Source organism: Coptis chinensis, chromosome 1 (assembly GCF_015680905.1).
Source record: "Coptis chinensis isolate HL-2020 chromosome 1, ASM1568090v1, whole genome shotgun sequence".
NCBI classification, from domain to species: Eukaryota; Viridiplantae; Streptophyta; class Magnoliopsida; order Ranunculales; family Ranunculaceae; genus Coptis; species Coptis chinensis.
This window is the reverse complement of record NC_141456.1, coordinates 5,291,635-5,316,718: the sequence shown is the minus strand read 5'-3', so window position 1 is coordinate 5,316,718 and position 25,084 is coordinate 5,291,635. Positions and strand designations below refer to the sequence as shown.

The following is a 25,084-nucleotide window of genomic DNA, read 5'->3' as shown; positions in this document are numbered from 1 at the left end:
TTGAAATACACGTGACTTGGTGGTACCTCAATTTGAAAACTTGAAACACTAACTCTCAATTGCAAGTTTAACCTTCTTCCTCAATTTGAAAACCCTAACTCTCAATTTGAAACCCTAACTATCAATTTGAATAGTTCAAAATGTCGTCCACCTCTATCAATTCAAATCATTCATGCTTTTTGTGGAGAGCCATCTCCTTTAGTAATGTCAAAGACCTGTTGGAAATTTGGGAAGAAGATTTTTTGTTGTACAAATTACAAAACTCACGATTGTGGCTACTTTGATTGGGAGGACAAAGTTCCAAAATCAACAAAGCAAAGGTTCATTGATTTGTACAAAGAGATTGACGAATTGAAAGAAAGTTTGGAGGAAGCTAACATGAAAAAGGTGGAGTTGCAAGGAAAATTGAATGTAATTGTTTACTCCGAAGAGAAGAAGAAGAAACGAGTTGAAGAAAAAGGTGACGACTTTGGAATGCCGAATTATAAGGCGAAGAAAACTTGTTTGATTTTGGTCATTGTATTCTTGCTTTACAAGTATTTGTTTGGTTAATAAGTGAAGTGCATTGTGTTTTACGTAATGTTACGTAACATGGTTTTGTAATGTAATGAGTTGAATGAAAATGGAATGAAATTATAGAGTTCTCACGGATTACGTGTTTACGTAATGTTTCGTAACATGGTTTTGTAATGTAATGAGTTGAATCTCACGGTTTTACGTGTTTTACGTAATGTTACGTAACATGGTTTTGTAATGTAATGAGTTGAATGAAAATGAAAATGGAATGAAGTTGTAGAGTTATCCGGTTTTACGTATCTTTAAGTTTTACGTGGCTTGTAGAGTTGGAATGAAAATGGAATTAAGTTTCTGTATGGCCTGGTTTCTGTAATGTTCTGTATCTTTAAGTTTCTGTGAATGAAACCCTGTGTAGCCTGGTCTTTAAAAAAACCAGAAAACCCTGTGTAACCATGTTACAAAAACCTGTGGCTTTAAGTTTCTGTATCAGGGTTAAACATCACTACACTACACAGCTCTGCCAATGTGTATGGTGGAGACAAACTCTAAACTTAATATATTGTCCCTAATCCATGTTAAGGCTTAATATATAATATGGAAAGTTTATCAAAAAAAAAAAGACTTGATAATTTAACATAGAACAAGACAACCAAGCTAAAAAAACATCAAAACATAGAAACAAGAACAAGACACAATACACCATATACTTTGCCTAGATAAACCTAACATCGGTTCACTTCAACACTTCAACACATCAAACAACACATCAAACATCGGGTTCACTTCTTAGACTTAGACTTCTTAAACTTCTTGGACTTCATACAAAACCGGGATAAGGCTGCAGCAGCAGAAAGACCCAGGATAACCTCTTGAACTTCTTTGCTTGGATGGTGTTGGTCTTTGATTCCCTCCTCGCTTTGCTTCATTTTCTGCTGGCTGGTAACCTTATGGCGATTTCTCGAGCTTATGTTGAATCGGGTGGAACCGGACTTGGTTCTCTAGGTCGACTTGACTCTCCCTCTTCCCTTGACTCAATGATGCACACCCTTCCACGGTCATCACAAGGCTTCAAATTAATAACATCATTCTCATAAACAACCTCCATGAACACTCTCTCCCCTCCTTTGTTTTGATGAGGTCCCAAACTGCAACCAATGCTCTTTCAAAAGTTTTGGGTTCTCCCTTACCCTCAACATGGATCATCGACCCTTGGGCATTGTTTTTCGAATCTAAACCTATTGCATACAACCCTCTACCCTCTAGGATGGTTTTATAGATTGCATACCAAACACCATTAATTATCACCAACTATAAAGTCCAAAATTAAAACTATAACACTATTTACAAGACATTAGTCAAATCAGTTTTCAATATGTTCATTAAAGCATTCTCTTTGACCAAAAAAAAAAACTGTTTTCTTACATTCAAAATATGACACTTGTTCTTTGCATGACCATATTTGAGAGAAATATACAAAACGTGACACTTGTTCATTAAAGCAACAAGTTTGAAACAGAAACCATTAATACACTCTTAAAACACCAAAATGAGCTAGATCAATTTTACCAAATAATTAGGTGGGATGCCTTTTGTACTCTTTGCAGCACTTGATTCCTGAGTTCCAAGTGGTGTATTATTTGACCCTTGACTACTTCCAACTTGATCACTTGCACTTGAAGTCTTCCTTTGTACAACTCTCCTTTCTTGTGGTGGCTATATAAGAAATAAAGCATAATTAATAAAAACTTACCAAACTAAACTAAAGAATAAAGACATAAACTAAACTAAATTTTAAATTGCAGACACTTAAATGAATAAAAAACTTAAAGTAATAACTTACATGAAAATATTTTCTTCGGTTGGAGGTAATATGTGTACTCCATCACCCATTGACCACAGTTACTCTTGGTGCAAGTGGAACAGCTAATCTTGAAGCAGTCTACACAGTCATGCACAATGAATAAGCCAATGCACTCAAACTAATTTATTGAAAAAACTAAACTAAAACACTCACATTGATGTCAGCTTCTCTTTCAATAGTATTAGTGTTTACACCAAGTGGAACAGTAATTGGCTCATTGCTTCCTCTTCCTCTTCCTCTTTCACCCCTAGCCCTTGTACCTTTACCCCTTGTACCTCTACCCCTTGTACTTGGTTGCTGATTAGTTGCACTCTCATCTGTTAAAGTACTTGGCCCTTCATTACTTGGAGATGGTTCATTTGAATTCAAGGGTGTCAATCTTGAAGCAGTCTACACATAATACACTATGAATAAGATAATGCACAAAATATAATAAATGAAAAATACATTAAATATATTAGAAGACTCACATTGATGTAAGTTTCTCCTTCAGGACTAGTGTATACTCCAAAGCTATAGGAATTTGGTTCCCCTTCTTCCTCTCCCTCTTTGACCTCTACCCCTTGTACCTCTGCCTTTTGTACACCTACCTTCATTACTGCCATTCTCAGCTGTTACATTAGTTGGCCCTTCATTAGTTGCATCCTCAGCTGGGACATTATTCACTTCTCCTTTCTTCTTCCTCACCTAATATTATATTAACATATTTAAATACAATCAAAACCACTTGTAAAAATAACTTATAAAAGTAAAAGACAAATGCATACTCACTTGTTTCTTTCTAAGTGGTGGGTCGTAGACTTGCATGACCTTATGTTGTGTTCCTCACTATTGCATCTAGAACAATGCATTTTCCTACCGCTTCTGCATGCATAGTTGATGAGAAGCCTTGTCTTACGTCACTCTTCCAGTTCCCACTTGTGTCACTCTTCCAGTTCCCATTGCTACTCCTTCTCCTTCCTTCTATTCTTCTTCGGAGTGCGCGGGCATCCTCCTTGCTATGGGAGGCAAAATAGCGTGCCTTTTTGTCCTATGCCACATGTTTTGACCATTCAAAGGCTGTAACACATGACTATATATCTTCTTGTACTCTGCCACACTATACCAACTAGATACATCTTTCTTGATGGATCAATGTTGAGATAATACATAACTGAAATGGCATGTGGACATGGGATGCCATTCATTTCCCACATTCATTTGCATCTCATAGCGGTTGCATCCGCGATAAAGGCCTCATATTTGTTCTTCCGGCCTCAAATGAGTTGCTTCCATTGTAATGTGCAACCCAAAACCTATGATCTTCTTTTTTTTTTTTTCTAACTTTTGCATTATAATGGGACAAAAGGCGGTCTTCGATTAGCCATTCTTTGCAATCTTCTTTTGCATTCTAGCCATTACTTGCTGTCGATATCCTCAAGCATTTCTATGATGTTCTTTTCCCTTGCTTCCACTATTGTTGAGTTAAATGTCTCGCGTATATGTTGTTGTCAGCAGAATCGAACAAGGAAACATGCTAAAAAAGCTCTTGACCTTTGTCTTGGGTTTTGCTTCACCATGCAGTGGTGATATGCATCCTCGAATACTTTTCATTTCATCCATGTTTTGTTCAAACTCTTGAGGAGTCCCACATTTGCTAGCCTTCCAAAGCGAAACTTATCGTAAACCGGGGAATGTCTTCTTGAAATTGGCATATACATATGCGGCACAATTTCATTGCTTTCGACCAAAAGGCAAATAGTCTTTTATCACTTGTACAAGACCCTTTTGCTGGTCACTAATAATAGTCAACCCAAGACCCTGACCCTCACTATAACCCAAGTCTTGCATCAGCAAATCCAAAAACCACATCCAACTATCTGAGTTTTCCACTTCTACAACTGCCCATGCTATTGGGAACATTTGATTGTTTGCATCTCTACCAATGGCTGCCAATAGCTCCCCCTTGCAGTACCCCTTCAAGAAACATCCATCAACTCCAATAATTGGTCTGCAACCACTCTTCCATGCATTTATAAGTGCAGCAAACCCTATATACATGCGCTTGAACACTGCAGGTTCATTAGGTGTAGGATGAAATAATTCTATCTCAATAGTACTCCGGGATTACTCCTTCTTAGTTCAAATTGGTAGTCCCACAACTTTGCATATACACCGACCCAACCTATTTTCCCTTTGCATCTAGAACTTTGCGCTTAGCTCTGCTACACTGACACAATGTCACATCAAGCTTAAACTTGTGCATAATATGCTCTTTCAAATCCTTCAATTTCATTTTAGGATACTTCAGTATCTTCTCTCCATATATCCTAGCAATCCATTTACGGTTAGCAATCACGGACATCAAATATCCTTGAACACTTATGTTCTTCTATATAGGACTTTATCGGAAGCTTCTCTTGCTTGTCATCCAACTAGCATATAGTCTAAATGGGCAATCCTCAAAGACATAATGCAAGGATTCTTTCTCGGTTGTTTAACTTCAACCAAAGTTGGTACCCATGAGCAACTGCAAAATCCTTCAAACAATCTTTGAGCTGATTAGGGGATGCAAACACCATCCCTAGTCTTGGTTGCACATGAAATACATCGATCTTGGGATCAAAACTAGGGTACCTAAACTTCTTGGTTTTTCTAATACCATCATCCTCATCGATTATCAGGACTTTCATAATCACTTGAATCTATATAGTCACTATCAACATCCCCATGGTCAACTTCATTATCACTAATAAACACATTGTTGCCTTCATCAACATAAAGCCCATCCACTGCTTCAAACACCGATTACTAGTGTTCATTGCTTCAACATCATCATCACCTTCAGCATTCATTGCTTGCTCAGCTCCAGTACCATTCACTTCAGGTTCATGATCACCATCATCCCAAATTGATTTCATTCTTTCAAGTCTTTTTCGTTTTTCCTTTCTTCTATCATTTTCCTAACTTCAATAAGCTCCTCATCATTATCGGACAATTCAGGGCAAATCCTCAAACCTAAAATCTTCCTCATCGACTCATTATCATCATCGAAATACAAACCTTATCACTCAGAATCGAAGTTTGTATCTCAATGTCTTCTCCATTCTCTAACTTCAACTACTTCAATATCATGCACAACATTTTGTTCACTTGAATCCACCTCAACATCATGTTCAATGTATACCTCAATTCTATTCCCACCCTAGCTTTTTTGCGGCATTTTCATAATACTAGTATCATCAAAAATTAACATATAACCCTTACTGCTGGCTTGACCATAGTGCATTTTATTCACATTATAATACCCCAACTCCTCCACCATTGATTTTAAATCAAAATATCCAAACCTATCCGGATCAATATTGTCCAAGCACTCTATCCTACCACCAAGGTAACGAAGGTCTGGACTAGTAACAAATGAACCCCCATGATGGAGATTAATTACAACTGTTTCCACTGCAGTAATTTAGCAACAATATATCAATAATATAACAACAATCATAGTATAATATTCATGTATAATAGCCGACAACAATATAAAAAACATTAACTTAAGAATAAAAAACATTAACTTACTTTAATATGGACTAGATTCCTGATTGCCAGCAAAGAAGGTTAGGGTTTTCTGTGTTTTATATAGGTTAGGGTTTGTGTGAATTAGACAATTTAATCTTAAAGACAACAAATTTTGGTCAATTAGGTTTTTGATGAAATCTCCAATTTTTGGGCGCTAATCAAAAGAGAGGGAAAAGTTAAGAGGGAAAATGCGGGAAATGCTTGTTGGCTATTCAGCTTGTGTGGCAAATGTAAACACACGTTTTTTATAATAAATAAAATGACATGTCTCCACATAGGATTATAAAACCTCCAAATTTGGCCACGTCAGCAGATTTTGGCCGGAATATTTGCCCAGTGCAGAACCTGAAATTTTTTTGATAGTACAATGTAGTTTAGTGCCTAGAAAATTGTATAGTATCCAAAGTGCAAAAACATGTATACTACGTTGTATACTATGCCAATTAAGTGTATCATGGAGAACACATTATTTCAGTTCTTACTTTTCTACAGTTTGTTTTCGACTACGATGTTATCCTGTGACAGGGTCAGGGGGGATGGCGTTGGTTGGATTCGAGTGAGAAACCTTTGTAAAATCCCTATATGTTAGGAAGATTCCGTGCGTGTGTACATAAAACTCTCGAAACTAAAAATGGAAAGATAACTTGAACTTGAATGCATTAGGCTGCCAATCCCGGACTCTTATTCTCATATGTCTTGCGCCCCAACACTAGCAAATATGAGGCCAAATCAGAGTAGTTCACTTAACGCCCTTTTTAGTTAGTTTTATATATTTGAGACGAGCTTGTCTAAGGCTCTAAGCTTCCACAAAAATCAATGAAGGTTCCACACATACATAACTAATGCTGTGTTTTTTTTCAGCTTTCATTCCTCCCAGACAATGTCGTATAACAGCTTAAGTGCAAAAAAAATACTGATTAGCTAGTAACAACCCAAGACAATATAATAATGTAATCAACAACTCATATCTATCCAAAATTTTCATTGTTAGGTACTCGCTAGGGGCACAACCCATTTTGTGTTGGGCAGACCCCAAAAAAAAAAAAAAATTACAAATTTGTCATTATCCTAAAAATCATGTTTTGTGTTGTGCAGACCCTAAAACTACATCAAAGTAAACTGTTGCAACCTCCTCTAGCCCTTCACCATACACCCACTAAACTCTAACTAGTGATATACTGATAATGAAACTTTCAATCTTTTTTGCCTTTTCCGAATGTATTCAATTTCTCTAACTTCAATGTAATTTATCTTCCTTCTCATATTTGTATTAGAGTGGCATGTCTGCTTGTGTAGTTGTATAGTTTCTTTTCTCTTGACATTCGATTACCCGATGTTGGAAAAGTAAAACCTTTGTTTATTGCTACTCCGCCACCTTTCATCTCTTCGTCAGAAAGGTTAATATGAGAAATGTATGTGTTGCTCAACTGCCGACCTCCTTTGTAAACTTGGGATAAGCTTGTGATATATGGTCATCGTCATCTCTTAAAATTGTAAACAATCCTGCTTTTTCAGTTTTCAGGAAAACCATTATAACTGTTAGACTCTTAGGAGTCTTAGCTCTCATTTCTGTCATAAGAAGACCATTTTTCATTATTCAGTCTTTAGTTAGAGCATTTTTATTTTATTTTTTAATGTATGCTTGTTTACCTCTATAGTTCCATCTGACCATATTTTACTTTTCCTAAACTCGTCACTGAGTGGAGTATAACAGTTTTGTGTCCATCTTGATAAACAAACTTTTCTCGTGCTGATAATTGCTTTTCATTGATTCCTGCAGACATTAGTACGATATCAGTTGTCCGTGGTCGTGATTGTTTTTAACAATGGTGGTCTGTATGGAGGTGACCGGAGGAACCCTGAAGAAATTACTGGGCCTTACAAAGATGATCCTGCCCCTACTTCTTTTGTACCTGGTGCAGCATATCATACTGTAATGGAAGCTTTTGGAGGCAAAGGTTATCTTGTTGGAACTCCAGAAGACCTCAAGTTTGCGCTTGCGGAATCATTTTCTGCACGGAAACCAGCTGTAATAAATGTCACCATTGATCCTTATGCTGGTGCAGAAAGTGGGAGAATGCAACACAAGAACTGAGACAAGATTTCTGATGCTGATAGGAGGAGGAATCGGAGCATATTATGCTATGAATATCCTGGCTTTTTACCTTGTGTCCTTTTGATTGAATACTTGAACGTTATTGTCGGCAATAGTTGTAATAAGATCATATGCCAGTGAATGTTGTCTTTATAGGTTCAGCTTTTATTTGTAAATACGAGCTGATTCATAGTTATCTACTTATCCTAATTATTGGGTTCAGAAATGAGAATGATCCGATTACAGTTTGTGTACGTCTGTAACTATGTGGTGCCGAGAAGGGGTATGCATTCAAGATTATCAGATATTCAGTAAGGATGCTGGCCATTTATTTTCAAGAGCTTGCCTTTATATATTAATTGGAAGTATTGCCTGTCAATAATTCGCATCAAAGCATGTCAGTTAAACAGCCAGTTCTAGTTGAAAGTCTTGTGATGTGCGGAAATGCCTTGTAAATTACCTCACTGAGTATGCTCCAACTGAAAAAGATCTTAATCACCTAATGCTATGAGAACTCATTGCAGAATTCCTCCATGTAATTGTTCAATTTTAGGTTGTACTTCGAGGGCATCATCAGTTACAAATACAATATAGCCCTAGGTCCACCATTAGATTTTTAAAAAGAAATAATCACGTCTTTTTCCTTGTTGCAAAAGATATAATCACTTAAAATTTAAAGCATATAAGTAGATAACAGAGGAAGCACAAATTAACACCCTAAGTAAGCAGACAGCAGTTCATTACACCAGCAGACCAACTGGTAGTTTGCCCACGTCTGCGCTCACAGGCATGTTCATGTGCTACGTTATGGTGTGCTACCACATTGAGATAAAGACAATCACAAACAAAAAAGAAGCTAGAGCCGGACTGAGTGCTAGACGGAGAAGTAGGATCCAGCAAACTCCTGCACTCACATCCAACCACCAGCTTCTTGACTCCCAGAGTTCATGCTTTTTGAAACCCTTTCCACAAGGTAATGATCTCTTTCTCTGGGCCTTGTACACCAGATTCCCTGCTTCCTGCATAGATAAATTCGATAGTCATTTCTAGATTATAGTGCCTTCATAAGAGAAAAAGCCATCAACGAAAAGCAAACAGACCTGATCTTCCAATTGTTGGGGACATGTAACTGGCAAGTGGATAGAGGAAGAAGGGGGTTAAATAATAGATATTAAGGTTTTGGTTTGTCAACGAGTGTGGATCATATGCGCTTCTTTGGAGAGCAAGTCTTCCTAATCCATTCTCAGAAAGGCTCCCCCAGCTCCCCATATACAACAAAACCCAAGGAACAAGGAGACCATCAATAAAACAAAACACTGGAGTTTCAAATGCTCTGGAAATCATCAGTCACCATGCCCATCATTTGCAGCAAAGCCTTTGGTAATATAAGATATTGGTGTCCTTCCAGCATTTGTTCAATTTTTGTATCAGGTGATATATGTCCTTGAACTACATTTCTCGAGCATTAAAACCAATTAGCCAAATCAGAACTATATATGCATCTTAATCTCTACATTTTGTCTGTATTGCCAAAAAGAATGAGTAAAGATGACAGAGATTGGTCTCTTGGATAGCCTGACTGCAGTCTGCACCCTGCAGAACCTTACGAAAAAATGATCCCAATCAAGTCTGTTCGTGTATGTGGAGCGCTTGCATTATGTGTCTATAGAGTCAACTCCAAGGAAGCAAATTGTTTGCTTCATGTTATTCTGCACTTTATATTTTCCTAAACTATTAAGAACACCTAGCTATTCAATATCTAGAGAAGGAAGTCTGCAAGAAGATCCAAAGATGCAGATTGAAGCAGACAAGACCAAAAAAAACAAAAAAAAGATAAGAAAAAAAAAACAAGCAGCTATTTTCGAATGTGACATACACAACTTTGCAACATTGAGCTTTTCTTTGTTATATAGACGAAAATCACAAGACTAGCTTACTTGTAACTACATGGTTTGTACACGCTATGTATGAGGAGGTTCCTAGTTCCTACACACCTTTTATGCGATTTCTACACGGTTTCTACATGTACCAAGTATAAATCAATGACCACAGTAGCACCTCGATTGAGAGATAAAACAACTGAGCTGCTGTTGAACATTTATTCTATGTCATCTCAGCTACTGGCTAACCAAGTACAAGGGTTTACAACCCAGATCATTTGTCTATACATACAACGCCACTACAAGAAATGGAAAGTACAAGCAAAGACAATCAATATATTTACTTCAATAAAGGCGACTGTAGGTTTAACCAAGATACAAAACAAAACCAGTGGTCCAGGCAATAAGTACTATAAGAGATTTCGAATGGCTTCCATAAACAACAAGATATATTTGCATCATGAAAGCACCACTAAGACAAGTGAACCCCTTCAAAAGTCCTAACATAATAGCTCTGCCAGCCATTAAAACAACACTTCATCACCATTCCAACACAAACTCGTATTGTGGGGATATTTTTTCCCATTTTTCACGCACGGAATCTTCCAAATATATAGGGATTTTGTTTCTAATTTCTATTCTATTCCGAGTTAAGTATTTAAGTGAAGTGTGTCTCTAACTGAAGTAGGTTTCCTAGTTAACGAATTACTTGCCATCCAAGCTAAAACCTCTAATAGGCAGTCTGACGTAAATCATAAGATTATACAAATAATATAAAAAAAGGGAATCTCCATCTTTAAACCCTCTCTACAAATGAACCCACGAGAAGAAAAAAGACCCCGTCTCTCTTTCCCTACAATGAATCCACCACCAGCTCTAACTATACCATTCACTTTCCCACTAGTTCATTCAACAGTTCTTCCAGACCCATCTCGTTTTTTCACTCCAAATCTTCTCTCGTCACCTCTTCCAACCAACTCATTCTTCCAAAACTTTGCACTCAACAATGCTGAACAACCTGAATACATTCACCCATATCTCATCAAATCATCAAACTCTTCCCTAAGTGTTTCATACCCATCTCGTTTCTTCACTTCTGCTTTCATATGCCAAGTTTTTGTAGCTGATCTCACTATCTCAGCTGTGAATAATGGTAAAGATTGTGAGGTAAAAAAAGATCACAAAATCTCTTCTTTTAATGATCTTAGTGTTACTTTAGATGTTCCACCTGGTTTACGTTTCTTGTTAGTTAGAGGAAGTCCTTATATTACTTGTGAAGTTTGTAGTTCAACTCAAATTTCCATATCAACTATTCATGCCATTCTGTCAATTTCATCAAATAGTTTTGGGACTAAGCATAAGATTCACTTTAACAACAACCAAACATGGATTATGTATTCATCTTCACCATTGAATCTGGATTCTAGTTTGTCTAGCATCACTTTTAGTGGGTTTTCTGGTGCACTTAGGTTCGCAATCTTGCCGGACTCTGACCCCAGTTATGAATCTGTACTGGATCAATATAGTTCTTGTTATCCAGTTAGTGGGGAAGCAGTTTTGGGGAACCCTTTTCTTTGGAATATAAGTGGGAGAAGAAAGGATTGGGGATCTTCTTTTACTTGCCCATCCTCTTCATGTTCAGCTTTTGTCTAAAGAGCAAGGGGGGTGTGTCTATTTTGAAGGATTTTAAGTACAAAAGTGTGGATGGAGATCTGGTAGGTGTTGTAGGAGACTCATGGATGTTGAAAACTAAGCCGGTTCCGGTTACTTGGCATTCGATTGGGGGAGTACAAGAAGAATCCATCCCTGAAATAGTTTCTGCCCTTCGCAAAGATGTTAAGAGTCTGAATACACCAATAACAACTAGTTCGTCTTACTTTTATGGGAAGTTGATTGCTAGGGCAGCTAGGTTTGCTTTGATTGCTGAGGAGGTTTCTTGTCCTGATGTGATTCCGAGAGCTGAGAAGTACTTGAAGGCGAGGATTGAGCCTTGGTTGGATGGGACTTTAAGTGGCAATGGATTCTTGTATGAATCTAAGTGGGGAGGTTTAGTGACTAAACAAGGTGCTGTGGATTCTGGTGCTGATTTCGGGTTTGGAGTGTATAATGATCATCATTACCATTTGGGATACTTTCTTTATGGTATTGCAGTGCTTGCGAAGATTGATCCGGCATGGGGTAGCAAGTATAAACCTCAAGCGTACTCCTTGATTGCTGATTTCATGAACTTGGATAGGCAGGCTAATTCGAATTATCCACGGTTAAGAAACTTTGATTTGTGGAAGCTGCATTCATGGGCTGGTGGAGTGACTGAATTCGGGGATGGGCGGAATCAAGAAAGTACCAGTGAGGCAGTGAATGGATATTATGCTGCTGCCCTGTTTGGACTTAGTTATGGTGATGCTCGTGTTACTGATATTGGATCAACACTTGCAGCATTCGAGATTGAAGCAATGCGAACATGGTGGCATGTGAGGGAAGGGGAGGGATGTATGAAGATGAGTTTGCTAAGGCGAATAAAGTTGTTGGCATGGTATGGGCCAACAAAAGAGATAGTGGACTTTGGTTTGCTCCTCCCGAATGGAAAGAGTGTAGGCTCGGGATACAACTACTACCAATAGTGCCAATCTCTGAGGTTGTGTTTTCTGATCGTGACTTTACAAGAGAACTGGTAGAATGGACAATGCCAGCATTGAGGCGAGAAGGTGTTGGAGATGGATGGAAGGGCTTTGTTTATGCATTGGAAGGTGTTTACGACAAAAAAAGGGCTCTGAAGAAGATCAAAATCTTGAAAGAGCATGATGATGGGAATTCACTTTCTAATCTACTCTGGTGGATTCATAGTAGAAGTGAGGTAAAAGAGGCAGCACAAACTGGAGGGAGCTGGTTGGGAAATTTCTTTTTAAGCTTGTTTAGACATTATGATTAGTTGTGATCACTCCATCTGTTAAAATCTCTTACTTGCTTGATGTTATGCTTTTTGTTGTCTGTGATTGAGAACAGTATCACTTAGTTAGGAGGAAAAATATGAAATGTGAAGTTCGTTGTTATTAAGCTTACAATCGATAGATAAATATTTGACTGTCTCTGTCAGAAAACATCAGACTTTGTATATAACCTGGAACAAAAGTAACAAAATAAGCACGCAAGTGAAAATAGAGCTTTGAGACATTTGCAAGTGTCAGAACTTCACCTGTTACGTCTGCCTCATGTGAGATGTGGCCCTAATGAGTTATGTCCAAGTGTCAACACATGATTTCTAATATAGGTAGTCCTTCCCATCTATTTGGCAGACGTAACAGTTAAATATAAAGCTTAGGGCGTCTTCAGGCTACTTCGATATCATCCATAACATCACGTTAAGTAATTAATTTGTTTAGCTTGAAAAGAAAGGCTAACAATCCATTGTTATAATATTTACATAACCAAGAAAGTGTGGTTTATGAGGATTATGGGCTACTGAAGAAAAGAGCTTCTGTTGTACAGGGCAGTATGTCATTTAATTCCTAAAGAGCACCACAAGAACAAATGCATACAGTATTTACCATCAGACCTTCTAATACGCCTCTGGTTTTTACATTGGTGGTAAAAAAATTTCCAGTTTTATCTAGAGAGTGGCCGCATGTTCCTTGTCTTTCTATATATTGGAAGAAAGCGTCAGGTGAGCCTTCCTTACATCCCTGTTCTGAAAGGAATAAAACAACCAGAGCAGTACCTAACCAAAAAAGTCAGAAAATGTCATAAATATTGGAATATTTATACTACAAGAAGTGTATGTTCAAAACAATCTATAACTCAGACATCATTATCAACAACACCAAGAAGATTCAATCGCTACAAGTATCAGACTAAAAAAATTACATCGGGGGCACCTAATCACTAGAACAACATCATACAAAATAATACATCCAATAAAGAAGGAGATCACTAAGCATACCTTCATCAGATTAGATTCAATAACAGAGCATATATGTCACACCTGATAGTTTAAACAACTGATGGAAGTAATTCATTAACTCAAACTCAAAATAAAACATACCCTGTGTACTGCACTACTGCGTACTATAGCTAATAAAAAGAGTTAGTTATAGTGGAGAAAGTGCAAAATTAGATCAATTAGCACAGCTCAACTATAAATGTCACCATGAAGCTCAATGTAGCTGAACACTCTAGCCTACAAAACAGCGATTGAAATTTTCCACGAGGAAAGCAGCTAACAAGCATGATTTTCAAAGCACTAAACAGTAATTAAATTTCAACCTTAACAGCAGTAACCATGAAGGCTGAAGACATTCAAGTACTAAAAATGAATGAAAATGATCACACGCACAAAAACAACAGCAAGCACACAATAGTCTATATTAGGTCCAAGAGCACATAACAGCCAACTAGTAGCACCAAACTCTGACGTAAAAGGCAAATTTTTACACCTGAATTAGAAAAGGAGAAATATGCACTTAAGGTCTAGCAACACAGACCAGAGCATGTAATACAGGAACAATCTACAAGAACATTCGCAGGGCCGGCTCAACCTTATAGCAAAGTAGGCCTCCGCTTAGGGCCCCGTAGCCCAAGGGCCCCCCCACAATATAATCCAGTCATTGTCCACTACTCCACTATTGATTTATTAGTGGGGAAATAAAGAAAAAAATTAAAACCAAAACCCACTATTGTTTTTCATTTATTTTTCACTGTTGGATAAACGTTTTTATATTGGCAAATTGGAAACCATAAAATCACGTTAAAGTAGTGTTAAACACTTAAACTCCTTCAGTTCCCTCGCCTTCTCTAACAAAAAAATAACACACTTCAATACTAATTAAAGTTCTTCATCACCCCATGACAAATAATCAAGTATATATACGCCAACAATTCAATCTTACATATATCATTTTTTTGCCTTCTATATGATTTTTCTCTATAATCTCGCTCTCTCTCTCTCAATATTTGTTTTATTTGGTGTATAATTATTCTGCATTCTCTATCTATATTCGCAATTCTTTGTTAAATAAATCTATTGAAGTTTCAAATTTGTGCGAAGACTATTCAAGAAAGAAAAAAGATAAAGTTTGGATCATATGAAATAACGTAAACAAATCAATAACATGTGTGAGAAAAAAAATAAAAAAAGATATAACAATTTTTATTTGTTAAAGTAGTGTTAAACACTTAAACTCCTTCGGTTCCCTCGCCTTCTCCAATCAGAAAATAGCACACCTCCATAACTAATTAAAGTTCTTCATCACCCCATAATAAATAATTAAGTATAACATCAACAATTCAATCTTACCTATATCATTTTTTTTGTCTTCTATAGTTTTTCCCTATAATCTCTTTTCTTTCTATATTTGTATTATTTGGTGTAAAATTATTCTGCATTCTCTCTCTCTCTCTCGCTATTTGCAATTCTTTGTTAAATAAATCTATTAAAGTTTCAACTTTTTGTGAAGACTATTCAAGAAAGAAAAAAGAAAAAGCTGGGATCATATGAAATAATGTATACAAATCAATAAGATGTTGTGAGAAAAAAAAATTAAAAAAGATCTAACAATTTTTATTTGTTAAAGTAGTGTTAAACACTTAAACTCCTTCGGTTCCCTTGCCTTCTCTAACAAAAAGTAGCACGCTTCCATAACTTATTAAAGTTCTTCATCACCCTATAACAAATAATCAAGTATATATAACGCCAACAATTCAATCTTACATATATCATATTTTTGCCTTTTATGGTTTTCCCTATAATCTCTATTTCTTTTACGTATTTGTTTTATTTGGTGTATAATTATTCTACATTCTCTCTCTATTTGCAATTTTTAGTTAAATAAATCAATTGAAGTTCAAGTTTGTGTGAAGAATATTCAAGAAAGACAAAAAGAGAAAGTTGGGATCATATGAAATAACGTAAACAAATCAATAAGATTTTGTGAGAAAAAAAAAATAATAATAAAAAAAAAATAAAAAAAAAATATATATATATATTTGTTATTTTATTTGTTATTTTGTTATATATATAATATATTTTGTTATTTTATTTGTTATATATATAATATATTTTGTTATTTTGTTATATATATTTTGTTATATTTGTTATTTGTTATTTTGTTATTTGTTATATTTTGTTATATATAAAAATATAATAATATATTTTGTTATTTTATTTGTTATTTTGTTATATATATATAACAAAAAAACAAATTTTATTAGTATATATTAATCATAGAAGATTCGAACTTTGCTTAGGGCCCCGATTATCTTGCAGCCCACAACATTCGGGCGGGGTGGTCGGGAGAAGGCAAGACTTCATGGTACGGAATGCACATGCAATCAGAGTAGGGCTCAGGATGGACAAATAAGATCATGTGTAAATCCAACTGTTTCCAAACACTTTCAATAAGAAAGATACCAGCTTCAGTAACAACCCAAAAATTTCAATAACAACAGCTACAACATTTCAACTTTAAGGGAGTCCAAACAAACCAATATTTAATTATACTTCTCTCAAGTAAGCAAAACATCGTTGTAAACGTATTTAATGACAATAAACCTCCAGAAATGTGTTGTGGAAACAAAAAACACTTCACCAACTTTCAATCAAAGAACATGAGATCTACGGAAGCACTGCGAAAGACTGGTCAAGCTTTAGCAACACGATCCAATAAAAACATCACTGAATGACCCTACAGAAACAACATAAACGAAATCCTACATTCTCATATTTTGGGTTCTATTTAATACCATCGCTATGTGAAGGAAAAAGAAGGTTTCAAAACACCATGTAGACTGCATGCAGATTTTGGACTCAAAATTGTGTTGCCATAAACATTGTGGAACTTAAAACACGGCAAGTCTCCATAAACTGTTAAACTTAAACTTTTCCACCATGCATGGATCATAGAGAATTGTGTACTTTATTTGGGTTCCTTCAAAGTAAATCCCCTCCGAAATCCGGGTTTAAGAACCTAGGAACAGGTTGAGAATCAAAAAATCTCCAAGCCCCTCCAAAGAAATCCGGTGCAGCAAAGGCTCAAAGAACAGAAACCCAAAATCTCCAATATTATTAAATCCCAGGCTAGGAACGACTCTAAAATCTGGCAAAAGTTCAAAGCAAAAGTCGACCCGGGGCGACTCCAAAATCCGGCAAAGGTTCGGACAAAAAGTGCCTTTTGCCCACGAACACGCTTGGATTTTGAACCGCCTCGGGCCGGGCATGGCAAAAAGAGGTCATTGAGGGAGAGAAGGCTATTTATGTAAAGGTGCTAGTTCATAGGTTCATCCAAAGGTCGCGAATTAGAGACTTGTAAGTTAGGGTTTCTCAACGTGTGTACTTTGTATAACCAAAAGAACATACTTACCCCTTTTTAATAGGGTGTCTGCTCCAAATTAGATCCTTATCCATGTATCAAAAGTTTTATGAAAATTGAGTTTTACATAGTATTTGCAATATAATTAACATATTATTCTTCAAAATTCAACTAAAGATTGGTTTGTCTATTCTTTATTTTTGTTAATTTTTTCTTTTAATTATTTATGAGAATCCCTCATCACAAATATTATAATTAATCCTGATACAAACTACTAAGATGCTAACTTAGGGGTTGTTTGTTTTTTTTGAATTCAGCATTCAGAGCCTCTTAAACTTAAGTTTTAAGCATTTGAGGCTCAAAACTTGTTTGTTTTTTTTTTTAAGTAGTTTAAGCATTGATTGGTACTTTTAGCATTCAAAGATTCAAAGACCAAAATTTCTTACGAATCTTTGAATTCTAATACTTGAAACAATAAAGTCCCTTCTTGCCCTTTCTTAAAAACCCAATCTTAAGAACCCATCTACTTTCCTACCTTGACTTTTATGGCTTCAAAATAAGTTCTTCAAAATTTGATGTTGGCGTCACGGGTTTTTTCATTTTTTTGGGTGAATGATATCCACTTTGTTAAAAATAGAATTACATATATATATATATACTGAAAATAAACAAAATATGAAAATAAACCGTTAAAATATATTTGTGAAAACATATTTTAAATAAATTTATTTATCATTTATTTTTTTCGATAATCCATCTCTTCTCCTCAAATATAATATATATTTTGTTTAACAAGAAATCAAGTTAGTGTTTAAAATAGATAACATGAGTAAAATTGTCCGAATGATTTATATTGACCTTGAGCCAGATTATTTATTTTAGTGAGAAAACAAACATGTTTTTAGAATTGACAATCGGCATTTAGCATTGGAGAGAATGAGCCATTCAAAGATTCAAACATTCAACATTCATAGGCGGAAAAACAAACATGAGTCCAATGGCTCTCTATCCCTTTAAAAAGTAGTGTTAAAGTCAATAAAGTAGAAATTTAAAGTCAATAAAGTAAAATTTAAAATAGAAATTTAAAGAAATTTAAAGTCGATAAAATTAGAAAGCTAAAAGTTGACATATTTCATTACATTCTCTATTTTACTCTCTATTATAGAGAGTAAAATAGAGATAGAGATGAAATAAATACTTTTAAATTTTACTTTTACTCTTATTTTAAATTCTAATTTTTTATTGACTTTTAAATTTTACTTTATCGACTTTAACACTACTTTTAAAGGGATAGAGAGCATCGATTGGACTCAAATTTAGTAAATAATTCTCGAGAAAACTTTTTATTTTTTGATGAGAATTTTTTTGAAGTCATTAATATTTCGGATGTGGGCTCGGCGGCCGATGATAGTCTTCTACCCCTACAAATCCAGGATGATGCCAATATAGAACTGATCAAGCGGACACTTAGATTGTGCCCCATATCAACACGAGCTTCTGATGAAAGCAGTGACGGGTCATGTCTGATGAAGCTACCAATCAGCTTAGTACCAAGGAAGCGAGAAATTTCACCAACTGATGCCCTCATGGAGGATGCCCTTTGGTGTGAATTACAGAATTTGTTCTCGGATTAACTTGGGTTTGCTAGAGAGTTGGTGAATTGGACATTGCCGGCTTTGGGAAGAGAAGGGGTTGGAGAAGGATGGAAGGGGTTCGTTTATGCACTACAAGGAGTTTATGATAAGGAAGGTGCATTGGAGAAAATCAGAAACTTGAATGGGCATGATGATGGGAATTCACTTTTCGAATATGTTGTGGTGGATTCATAGTAGAAGTGATGGAAAGGAGGAAGGACATGATGGAGGGAGATACTGCTGGTTTAGACACTATAGTGATCACTAAAAATTTGAATCAATATTATGTTTTATGTTATGTTGCCTTTTTTCGGTTTTGTGATTTATAAGCTGCTTGGAAAACTATGATAGAATAAACTCCCAAGTTATAATACTCAGTTAGTATCACGGAGAACACATTATTTCAGTTCTTACTTTTCTACAGTTTGTTTTTGACTACAGTAGCATTAGGGCTATTCCTAATAGTATTGGTGGGCTTATGTCTTTGTTCGTAATGGAAGTCTGTTGTGCATCTTATAGATGATCGCTTATACATTTTTGTAGTACAACTGTAATGGACATGATTAATTAACTTCATTCATCTACTTTCTTCTGCTGTTGTTATCATGAATCAAGGAAATTAAATTGTTTTTTGTTACTTTAGGAGTTGATATTATTTAGTACTTTGTTGTTGGCGATTGTCACTTCAGACTTTGTATATAACCTAGAACAAAAGTAACAAAATAAGCACGCAAATGAAAATAGAGCTTTGAGACATTTGCAAGAGGTGCAACTCAGACATGGATAACAACTATTGGGCCATAAAAGGCCCAATTAAAAATATGTCCAAGCCCACCACACTTTTTCTCATTTATTCTTCAAAGCAAAAAAAAAAAAAAAAAAAAAAAACTGAAAAAAATGGCAGCAGCAAGTAGTTCCATCTCGTCTCCACCATCATCTCTTCAACGAATTTCTCGTTCTCGCACTCAATCTTTCTCATTACTTCCAACCTCGTCATTATCAAAGGTTGGTTTCTCCACAAGAATCCTGATGACGACCGTTCATTGTCATGCATCATTGAATTCTAATGAAAATGGATTTGGTTCCTCAAAGAAATCTTCTTCTTCTTCGGCTATTGATTTTCTCACCTTGTGTCACAGTCTCAAGGTACGATATATATATTCATTTTCTGTTTTTTTAATTTTGTTTTTGTTCTAGTTTGTATTTGCATGTAAAAGGTGTTTGATATAAAACTCAATATACTTCTCTATAAGTTTGGCATGTGAATAAAAAAATTATTTATATCCAAAGAAACTCTCTTTAGTTACTATGGAATTGCAATGGTATATTATAAGCAGTACACTATGGTGGGAACCTTTCATTATTATGTATGGCCTCTTTTTTTTCCTTCTCAGACTACCAAAAGGAAGGGATGGATTAACCACGGGATAAAGGGTCCTGAATCTATTGCTGATCACATGTACCGCATGGCATTGATGGCGTTAATTGTTGGCGACCTTACTGGTGTAGACAGGGAAAGGTTCGATTTACATAAATTGTGCTAGCCCGTATCGTTATTAACGTGTCTTTTTATATATACATTTTTATCTCAAGCATTTGTAATTGTTAAAGATTATGAGGAGCAAAGTAGTTCCTTTTCTCTTGTCGGAAATGCACCAATTTCACCAATGCCCGCAAAATGGCTAAAGAACACTGATATCCAAAACTTTTGAGGGCTTTCAGTCAGCTTTGAAGGGAAAATTGTCATTCAATGTTACATTGAAATGAATTGGAAATTGGAAAAGAGATATTTACATTGCTAATTCAGGTCAAAATACATAAGCAACCAAGGATAGTGTTAAGACTTGAGAGTGCTTATGGCCTTAGCACTAGTTTTGCCTTCAAAAGAGAAGTAGTATGCAGGATTGGATATCCAAACGCATGCTTTTGGTTGAGATATATTCTCTAACACGCACTTATCTTAATAAGGGAAGATCTCTTCTATACTTTTCTGATATTCCCGATTGAAAGCTAGTCAGATTGAACTTGGGTTTAAAGTTTAATGGACAACTATTCTATTCTTAAATGATTCATGCACTTAATCAATGGTGTAATTAGAATTTTGAGTATTGGGATGCTGCTGAAGTGGTAAGATAAGCACGTTCAGAGTTTGTCCAAAGTTTTTTCAGAATAAACTGAAAAGGTTAATACGGAGTTGATTTAGGTGCTAGATGACTATATTGTCGATTTTTTGCCTGTCCTCTCTCTCTTGTGGATTTGGAAATATCTCTCTCTATTTCTAATTGTTTTCTTTATCTATTTTAGTTTTTAATATTTTGATACTCCCCTGTACTTTCAAGCGTATGTAGCTTCCTCAATTTATGACTAGAGAAGTTAACACAAGAAGAAAGTAGAATCGGTTTAATACCTTCTTATCTGCAGATTTGTCCACAAGTATTTCTTTAATAATATTTCTTTGTGATTGTTATACCGTTCTAAATATCTTTTTGGAATTAGCCTTTGTTATGTGATAGTTGCTGATTGCCTTTTTATATTGATTTAAACAGGTGTATCAAGATAGCAATTGTGCACGATATAGCTGAAGGTACTGTAAACACAGCCCTTTTCCTTACTGGTCATTATTGTTTTTTTAGTTCATTACTATGTTATTGTCTTTGTTCCCTTTTTATTAGGTTGGTTGTCTAGTTTGTCATTAAGGGGAGGTTATTATGACACTTCTGGTGGTCGCCAGTCTATGAACCCTCGAGAGATGATTATATGGGCTGTTATTTCTGAAAATGATTGCATCATAATACATTATGGGGGCCATTCTCACAAGAATGGTTCCAGCATCTCAGAAGATGGTTCCAAAACAAAGATTGTGTCAGTCTGGGTATTGCAATTATCATGAACTAAATGGTACCTTTGATGTGGTTAAAAAGTGGGGGAAGAAACTAATTGTTTGTGAGGATGATCTCCATATACGATCAAAGTTCTACCACATTGTTCTTGAGTTGTATTGTAGAACTAGAATAAGTAAAAAGTCCATAAGAGCCTCAACATCTGATGGGGTTATAACCAGATCCAGGAGGAAACCTTTTTTTTTTTTTTAATTAAATGGAAGTTTAGGTAGGTTAAGGTTTATCTTCTTCTTCTTCTTCTTCTTCTTCTCCCTGTCTTTTGAGTTGTATTTTTTCTTGCAATAGAATTACTAATTGTTTCAGTTCCTCAGGGTTTACCATTTTATTTACAAGTTATTATGCCTGTAATAAGTGTCTCCTGTAATAAGTGTTTACATTTACTGACAAGTATAGCATGCACCTATTCTAGTTTTTCTGGTGATCGGAGTCTGAGATGCACGTTTTACTTATGTAGCTATTGTTGGAGATATCACCCCCAGAGATGGTATTCCTAAGGAAGAAAAAAGTCGGCGGGAGCAAGCAGCTTTAAATGAAATGTGTGCAGTTCTTGGCGGAGGATTGAGGGGTATTAGTTGATGCTTATTACCTTACGTTTTCCGAGCCCTGCATTTTGTTTTCTTTGAATCACTAGATTTTTGTTGCTGAAATGTTTTATTTTCTGCAGCTCAGGAGATACAAGAACTTTGGGCAGAGTACGAGAATAATTCTTCACTAGAGGCAAACCTTGTGAAAGATTTTGACAAAGTAAGTCCTCTTTTATTGGAACTCATCAATCTGAAATTATATTTGATATTTGTTGGCCACGGATATTGTTTGTCTTCACATGTTATTTTCGAGTACTTGGTTGTCATGGCAACATTTCTAACTTGGGGAGAAAAAAAATTGTAATGCAAAAACTCTTTCAATGGGGTGGGTCTATTTGGATTTTAGTAAGAGGTTTGAAATTTTAAGAACTCATATTTGGGTGGGACATTCCATATCACCGTGCTTTAACAATAAAATTCTATGTTTCTCGGAGCACAAAAAGAACAGAGAAAAGGCCTAGAAAGTGATTTACGATTTAAACGAGTGTAGTGTAGATTTAGAACGGCCACTTGTTTGGCTGGTTGTTGGGTGTACGTTTCTCAAATATTGTGGAGTCAGTGACTCAGTAAGGTGCCTTGTCACCTAATTTTGGATGACCAAACAGTAAGGATTGTTATTTGTACTTTGAAGAAAGGGAAGTAAATCACAAAAGGACAATCCATACCACATGATATATATTTTTTTCAGTTCTATTATTGTGGCCATATGCTTCCTTTCTAATTTAAACTCTAATCCAGGTCGAAATGATTCTGCAAGCACTGGAGTACGAAATGGGTAAGTGATTTTTCAGAGTACTGTTTCCAAGCCTGTAAATCTTAACTTTATCTAGTCAAATATCTATATAAAGAAGAATATATAATTTTCTGTCACGGCAACTGTTGGGGCTCCAATGTGCTTTTATATAGTATGATCATGTTGTCTCTGTATCATCTTGTTGACTAATATGTAAGCATGCAAACAAGTTCAAGGGTATAATTAATTCATATCAGACGAATATATGTGGAAATAAGTCGTTTTGATTTAGATGGGGAAATAAGTGGAATGCTAATTCTTGCACAACATCTCAGTTAAACTTGCTTTACTGGACACTATGCTGATTTTGACCATGTAAAGTACTTTTTGTGAAAAGTATGAGTAGATTCAGGGGAGGAAAGTGTATTGGAGTTGAATACGGGTACATCTCAGAGGAGGAGAGTAATGTAGGACCGTGTACAAGTAATACGTTGCTGATTTTGGCTCGACATATTTTCTGGAAACTGGTGTTTGAAAGATACAATGAAGTATCGTATCACATACTGTTTGTCTAATTTGTAGATTGGCCAACTAGAAATTTCCAGCTTTATGTTAACAGTATATATTCAAGTTTGAACCTAACGTGGACTTAAGTAGTCTTATCACTAACAATTTACAGAATCTACCTAAGCTAGGTAGATGGATAGACTTGTTTCCCGCCGCTAGGTAGAGCAAGAAACAAAAGAAAGTAATCTTCTTTAGAATACTTGTAATTGCGACCTATGAGGACAATATCGAGTAAGCACTTAGAGCCGAGAGGTCACACTTTTGTTTAGATAACTTGTAATCACAAGTCAAAACTAAATGTACAAGCATGGTTGGTTTTTATTACAAATGTTTGAAACTGCCATATCTTTTTTTAGTGGTGTTGTCATAATAGTTGTCACCATGTATCTGATGCCACGTTTATCAAAAAAAAAAATTGTATCTGATGCCACCTCTTATCTATTTTTCAACTTTGCTTTATTTCATTCTTTAATGTATTTCATCATTTTGTCGTTTCTTCAGAACATGGAAAAGTCCTCGATGAATTTTTCTTATCCACAGCAGGTGAGTCATAATTCTCTTGTTATGTGCACAGATCGAATGGATGGTTTGGCTAAATTCATTTTCTTCCGATCTCCCTTGTTTGTTATTCTAACTCCTGGTCATCTTTCAGGCAAGTTTCAGACTGATATCGGAAAGAGTTGGGCAGCTGAAATAATTTCAAGAAGAACCTCAAAGTTGGGTGACAAAATATAAAATCTTTCAATGCGGTAACTCATTCACATTCCATTTAGTTATTTTTGCATCACTAGTTTTTTGCTGAGCCGCAGTTCATCCCAATACTGGAGTCCTCATTTTCTAATTTTCCTTTAAACTCAAAGAACCTTGAATCAAACTTCTGTCTCAATCCTTTAAACATTCCGAAAGCAAGCCAGCATGTGATGCACTAAGATTTTTTAACTTCCCTGCAAGATGACAAATTGAGACTTGTGGATACACGGAAGCACTGTATATGGCAACACCTGAAGGGTAGGCGGCAATAATTTTTCCTTTTGAAGGTGAATGTTATGATGAAAAAGCAGCCTTCTGGCATTTGTAATTTCCTTGTTTTGTTCTGAAGCAGAAAGGAAACTGAATACCAGCTCATTATGCAATAACGTACATCTGATAGTTCTACACTGCGGAAGGAATTTTAATACTAATAATTTAGTCGTGTTTCAAACCTGCGAGTTCGAAGAAACCATCCAGGTCTTTGTTCCTCCTATATTTCTTTTCTTTAGGACATTCATCAATTTATTTTCCTATCTCTGTAGATCTTTCCTTAGATCTATGACTTCAAATGTCATCATCTTATAGAAGCTAAATGTTGCTTAAAAGGTTCTAGACTCTACAGTTCAACTATATTAGATTCAGTCTGGAATACCCCTTTCTGAGACTTATGATGCAAAAGTAAAAACTTGAATAGCTGTTGCAAAT

At 35.7% G+C, this 25,084-nt stretch overlaps 2 protein-coding genes, 2 long non-coding RNA genes and 1 pseudogene across 9 annotated transcripts; 3 read left to right on the top strand and 2 right to left on the bottom strand.

The window, feature by feature from the left end:
• Window positions 1-2,410: 2,410 nt before the first annotated feature.
• Window positions 2,411-2,891, bottom strand: LOC147521585 (uncharacterized). Its single transcript, XR_015194215.1, has 3 exons — window positions 2,848-2,891; window positions 2,531-2,767; window positions 2,411-2,455 (listed from the first exon to the last, which is right to left on the bottom strand). It is a non-coding gene; the product is annotated as an uncharacterized LOC147521585 (long non-coding RNA).
• Window positions 2,892-6,390: 3,499 nt separating this feature from the next.
• LOC147521584 (2-hydroxyacyl-CoA lyase-like) lies at window positions 6,391-8,284 on the top strand. 2 transcript variants are annotated; one of them, XR_015203005.1, is made up of 2 exons: window positions 6,391-7,177; window positions 7,716-7,854. XR_015203005.1 is itself a non-coding variant. In XM_086574909.1 (2 exons), exons 1-2 carry the CDS (start codon window positions 7,339-7,341, stop codon window positions 8,028-8,030), a joined length of 324 nt encoding a protein of 107 aa, XP_086431035.1. In that variant the 5' UTR covers window positions 6,391-7,338; the 3' UTR covers window positions 8,031-8,284. The 2 variants fall into 2 exon arrangements, 1 of the variants encoding a protein (XP_086431035.1); XM_086574909.1 differs by having other exon boundaries at window positions 6,391-7,347; window positions 7,716-8,284.
• Window positions 8,285-8,667: 383 nt separating this feature from the next.
• On the bottom strand, window positions 8,668-9,908 carry LOC147521583 (uncharacterized). The gene is made up of 2 exons (XR_015194206.1): window positions 9,131-9,908; window positions 8,668-9,049 (listed from the first exon to the last, which is right to left on the bottom strand). It is a non-coding gene; the product is annotated as an uncharacterized LOC147521583 (long non-coding RNA).
• An 831-nt stretch (window positions 9,909-10,739) lies between these two features.
• LOC147521582 (glucan endo-1,3-beta-D-glucosidase-like) lies at window positions 10,740-19,251 on the top strand (annotated as a pseudogene).
• Window positions 19,252-19,740: 489 nt separating this feature from the next.
• On the top strand, window positions 19,741-24,914 carry LOC147521581 (uncharacterized). 5 transcript variants are annotated; one of them, XR_015202869.1, is made up of 10 exons: window positions 19,741-19,991; window positions 20,240-20,364; window positions 21,392-21,429; window positions 22,200-22,310; window positions 22,410-22,489; window positions 23,068-23,104; window positions 24,131-24,172; window positions 24,282-24,378; window positions 24,581-24,637; window positions 24,732-24,914. XR_015202869.1 is itself a non-coding variant. In XM_086574787.1 (9 exons), the coding sequence occupies exons 1-8, from the start codon at window positions 19,743-19,745 to the stop codon at window positions 24,362-24,364; spliced, it is 765 nt and encodes a 254-aa protein (XP_086430913.1). In that variant the 5' UTR covers window positions 19,741-19,742; the 3' UTR covers window positions 24,365-24,378; window positions 24,732-24,914. The 5 variants fall into 5 exon arrangements, 3 of the variants coding, with proteins under 3 accessions (XP_086430913.1, XP_086430877.1, XP_086430810.1); XR_015202868.1 differs by having other exon boundaries at window positions 24,282-24,637; XM_086574787.1 differs by lacking the exon at window positions 24,581-24,637.
• The last annotated feature ends 170 nt before the right edge of the window (window positions 24,915-25,084 follow it).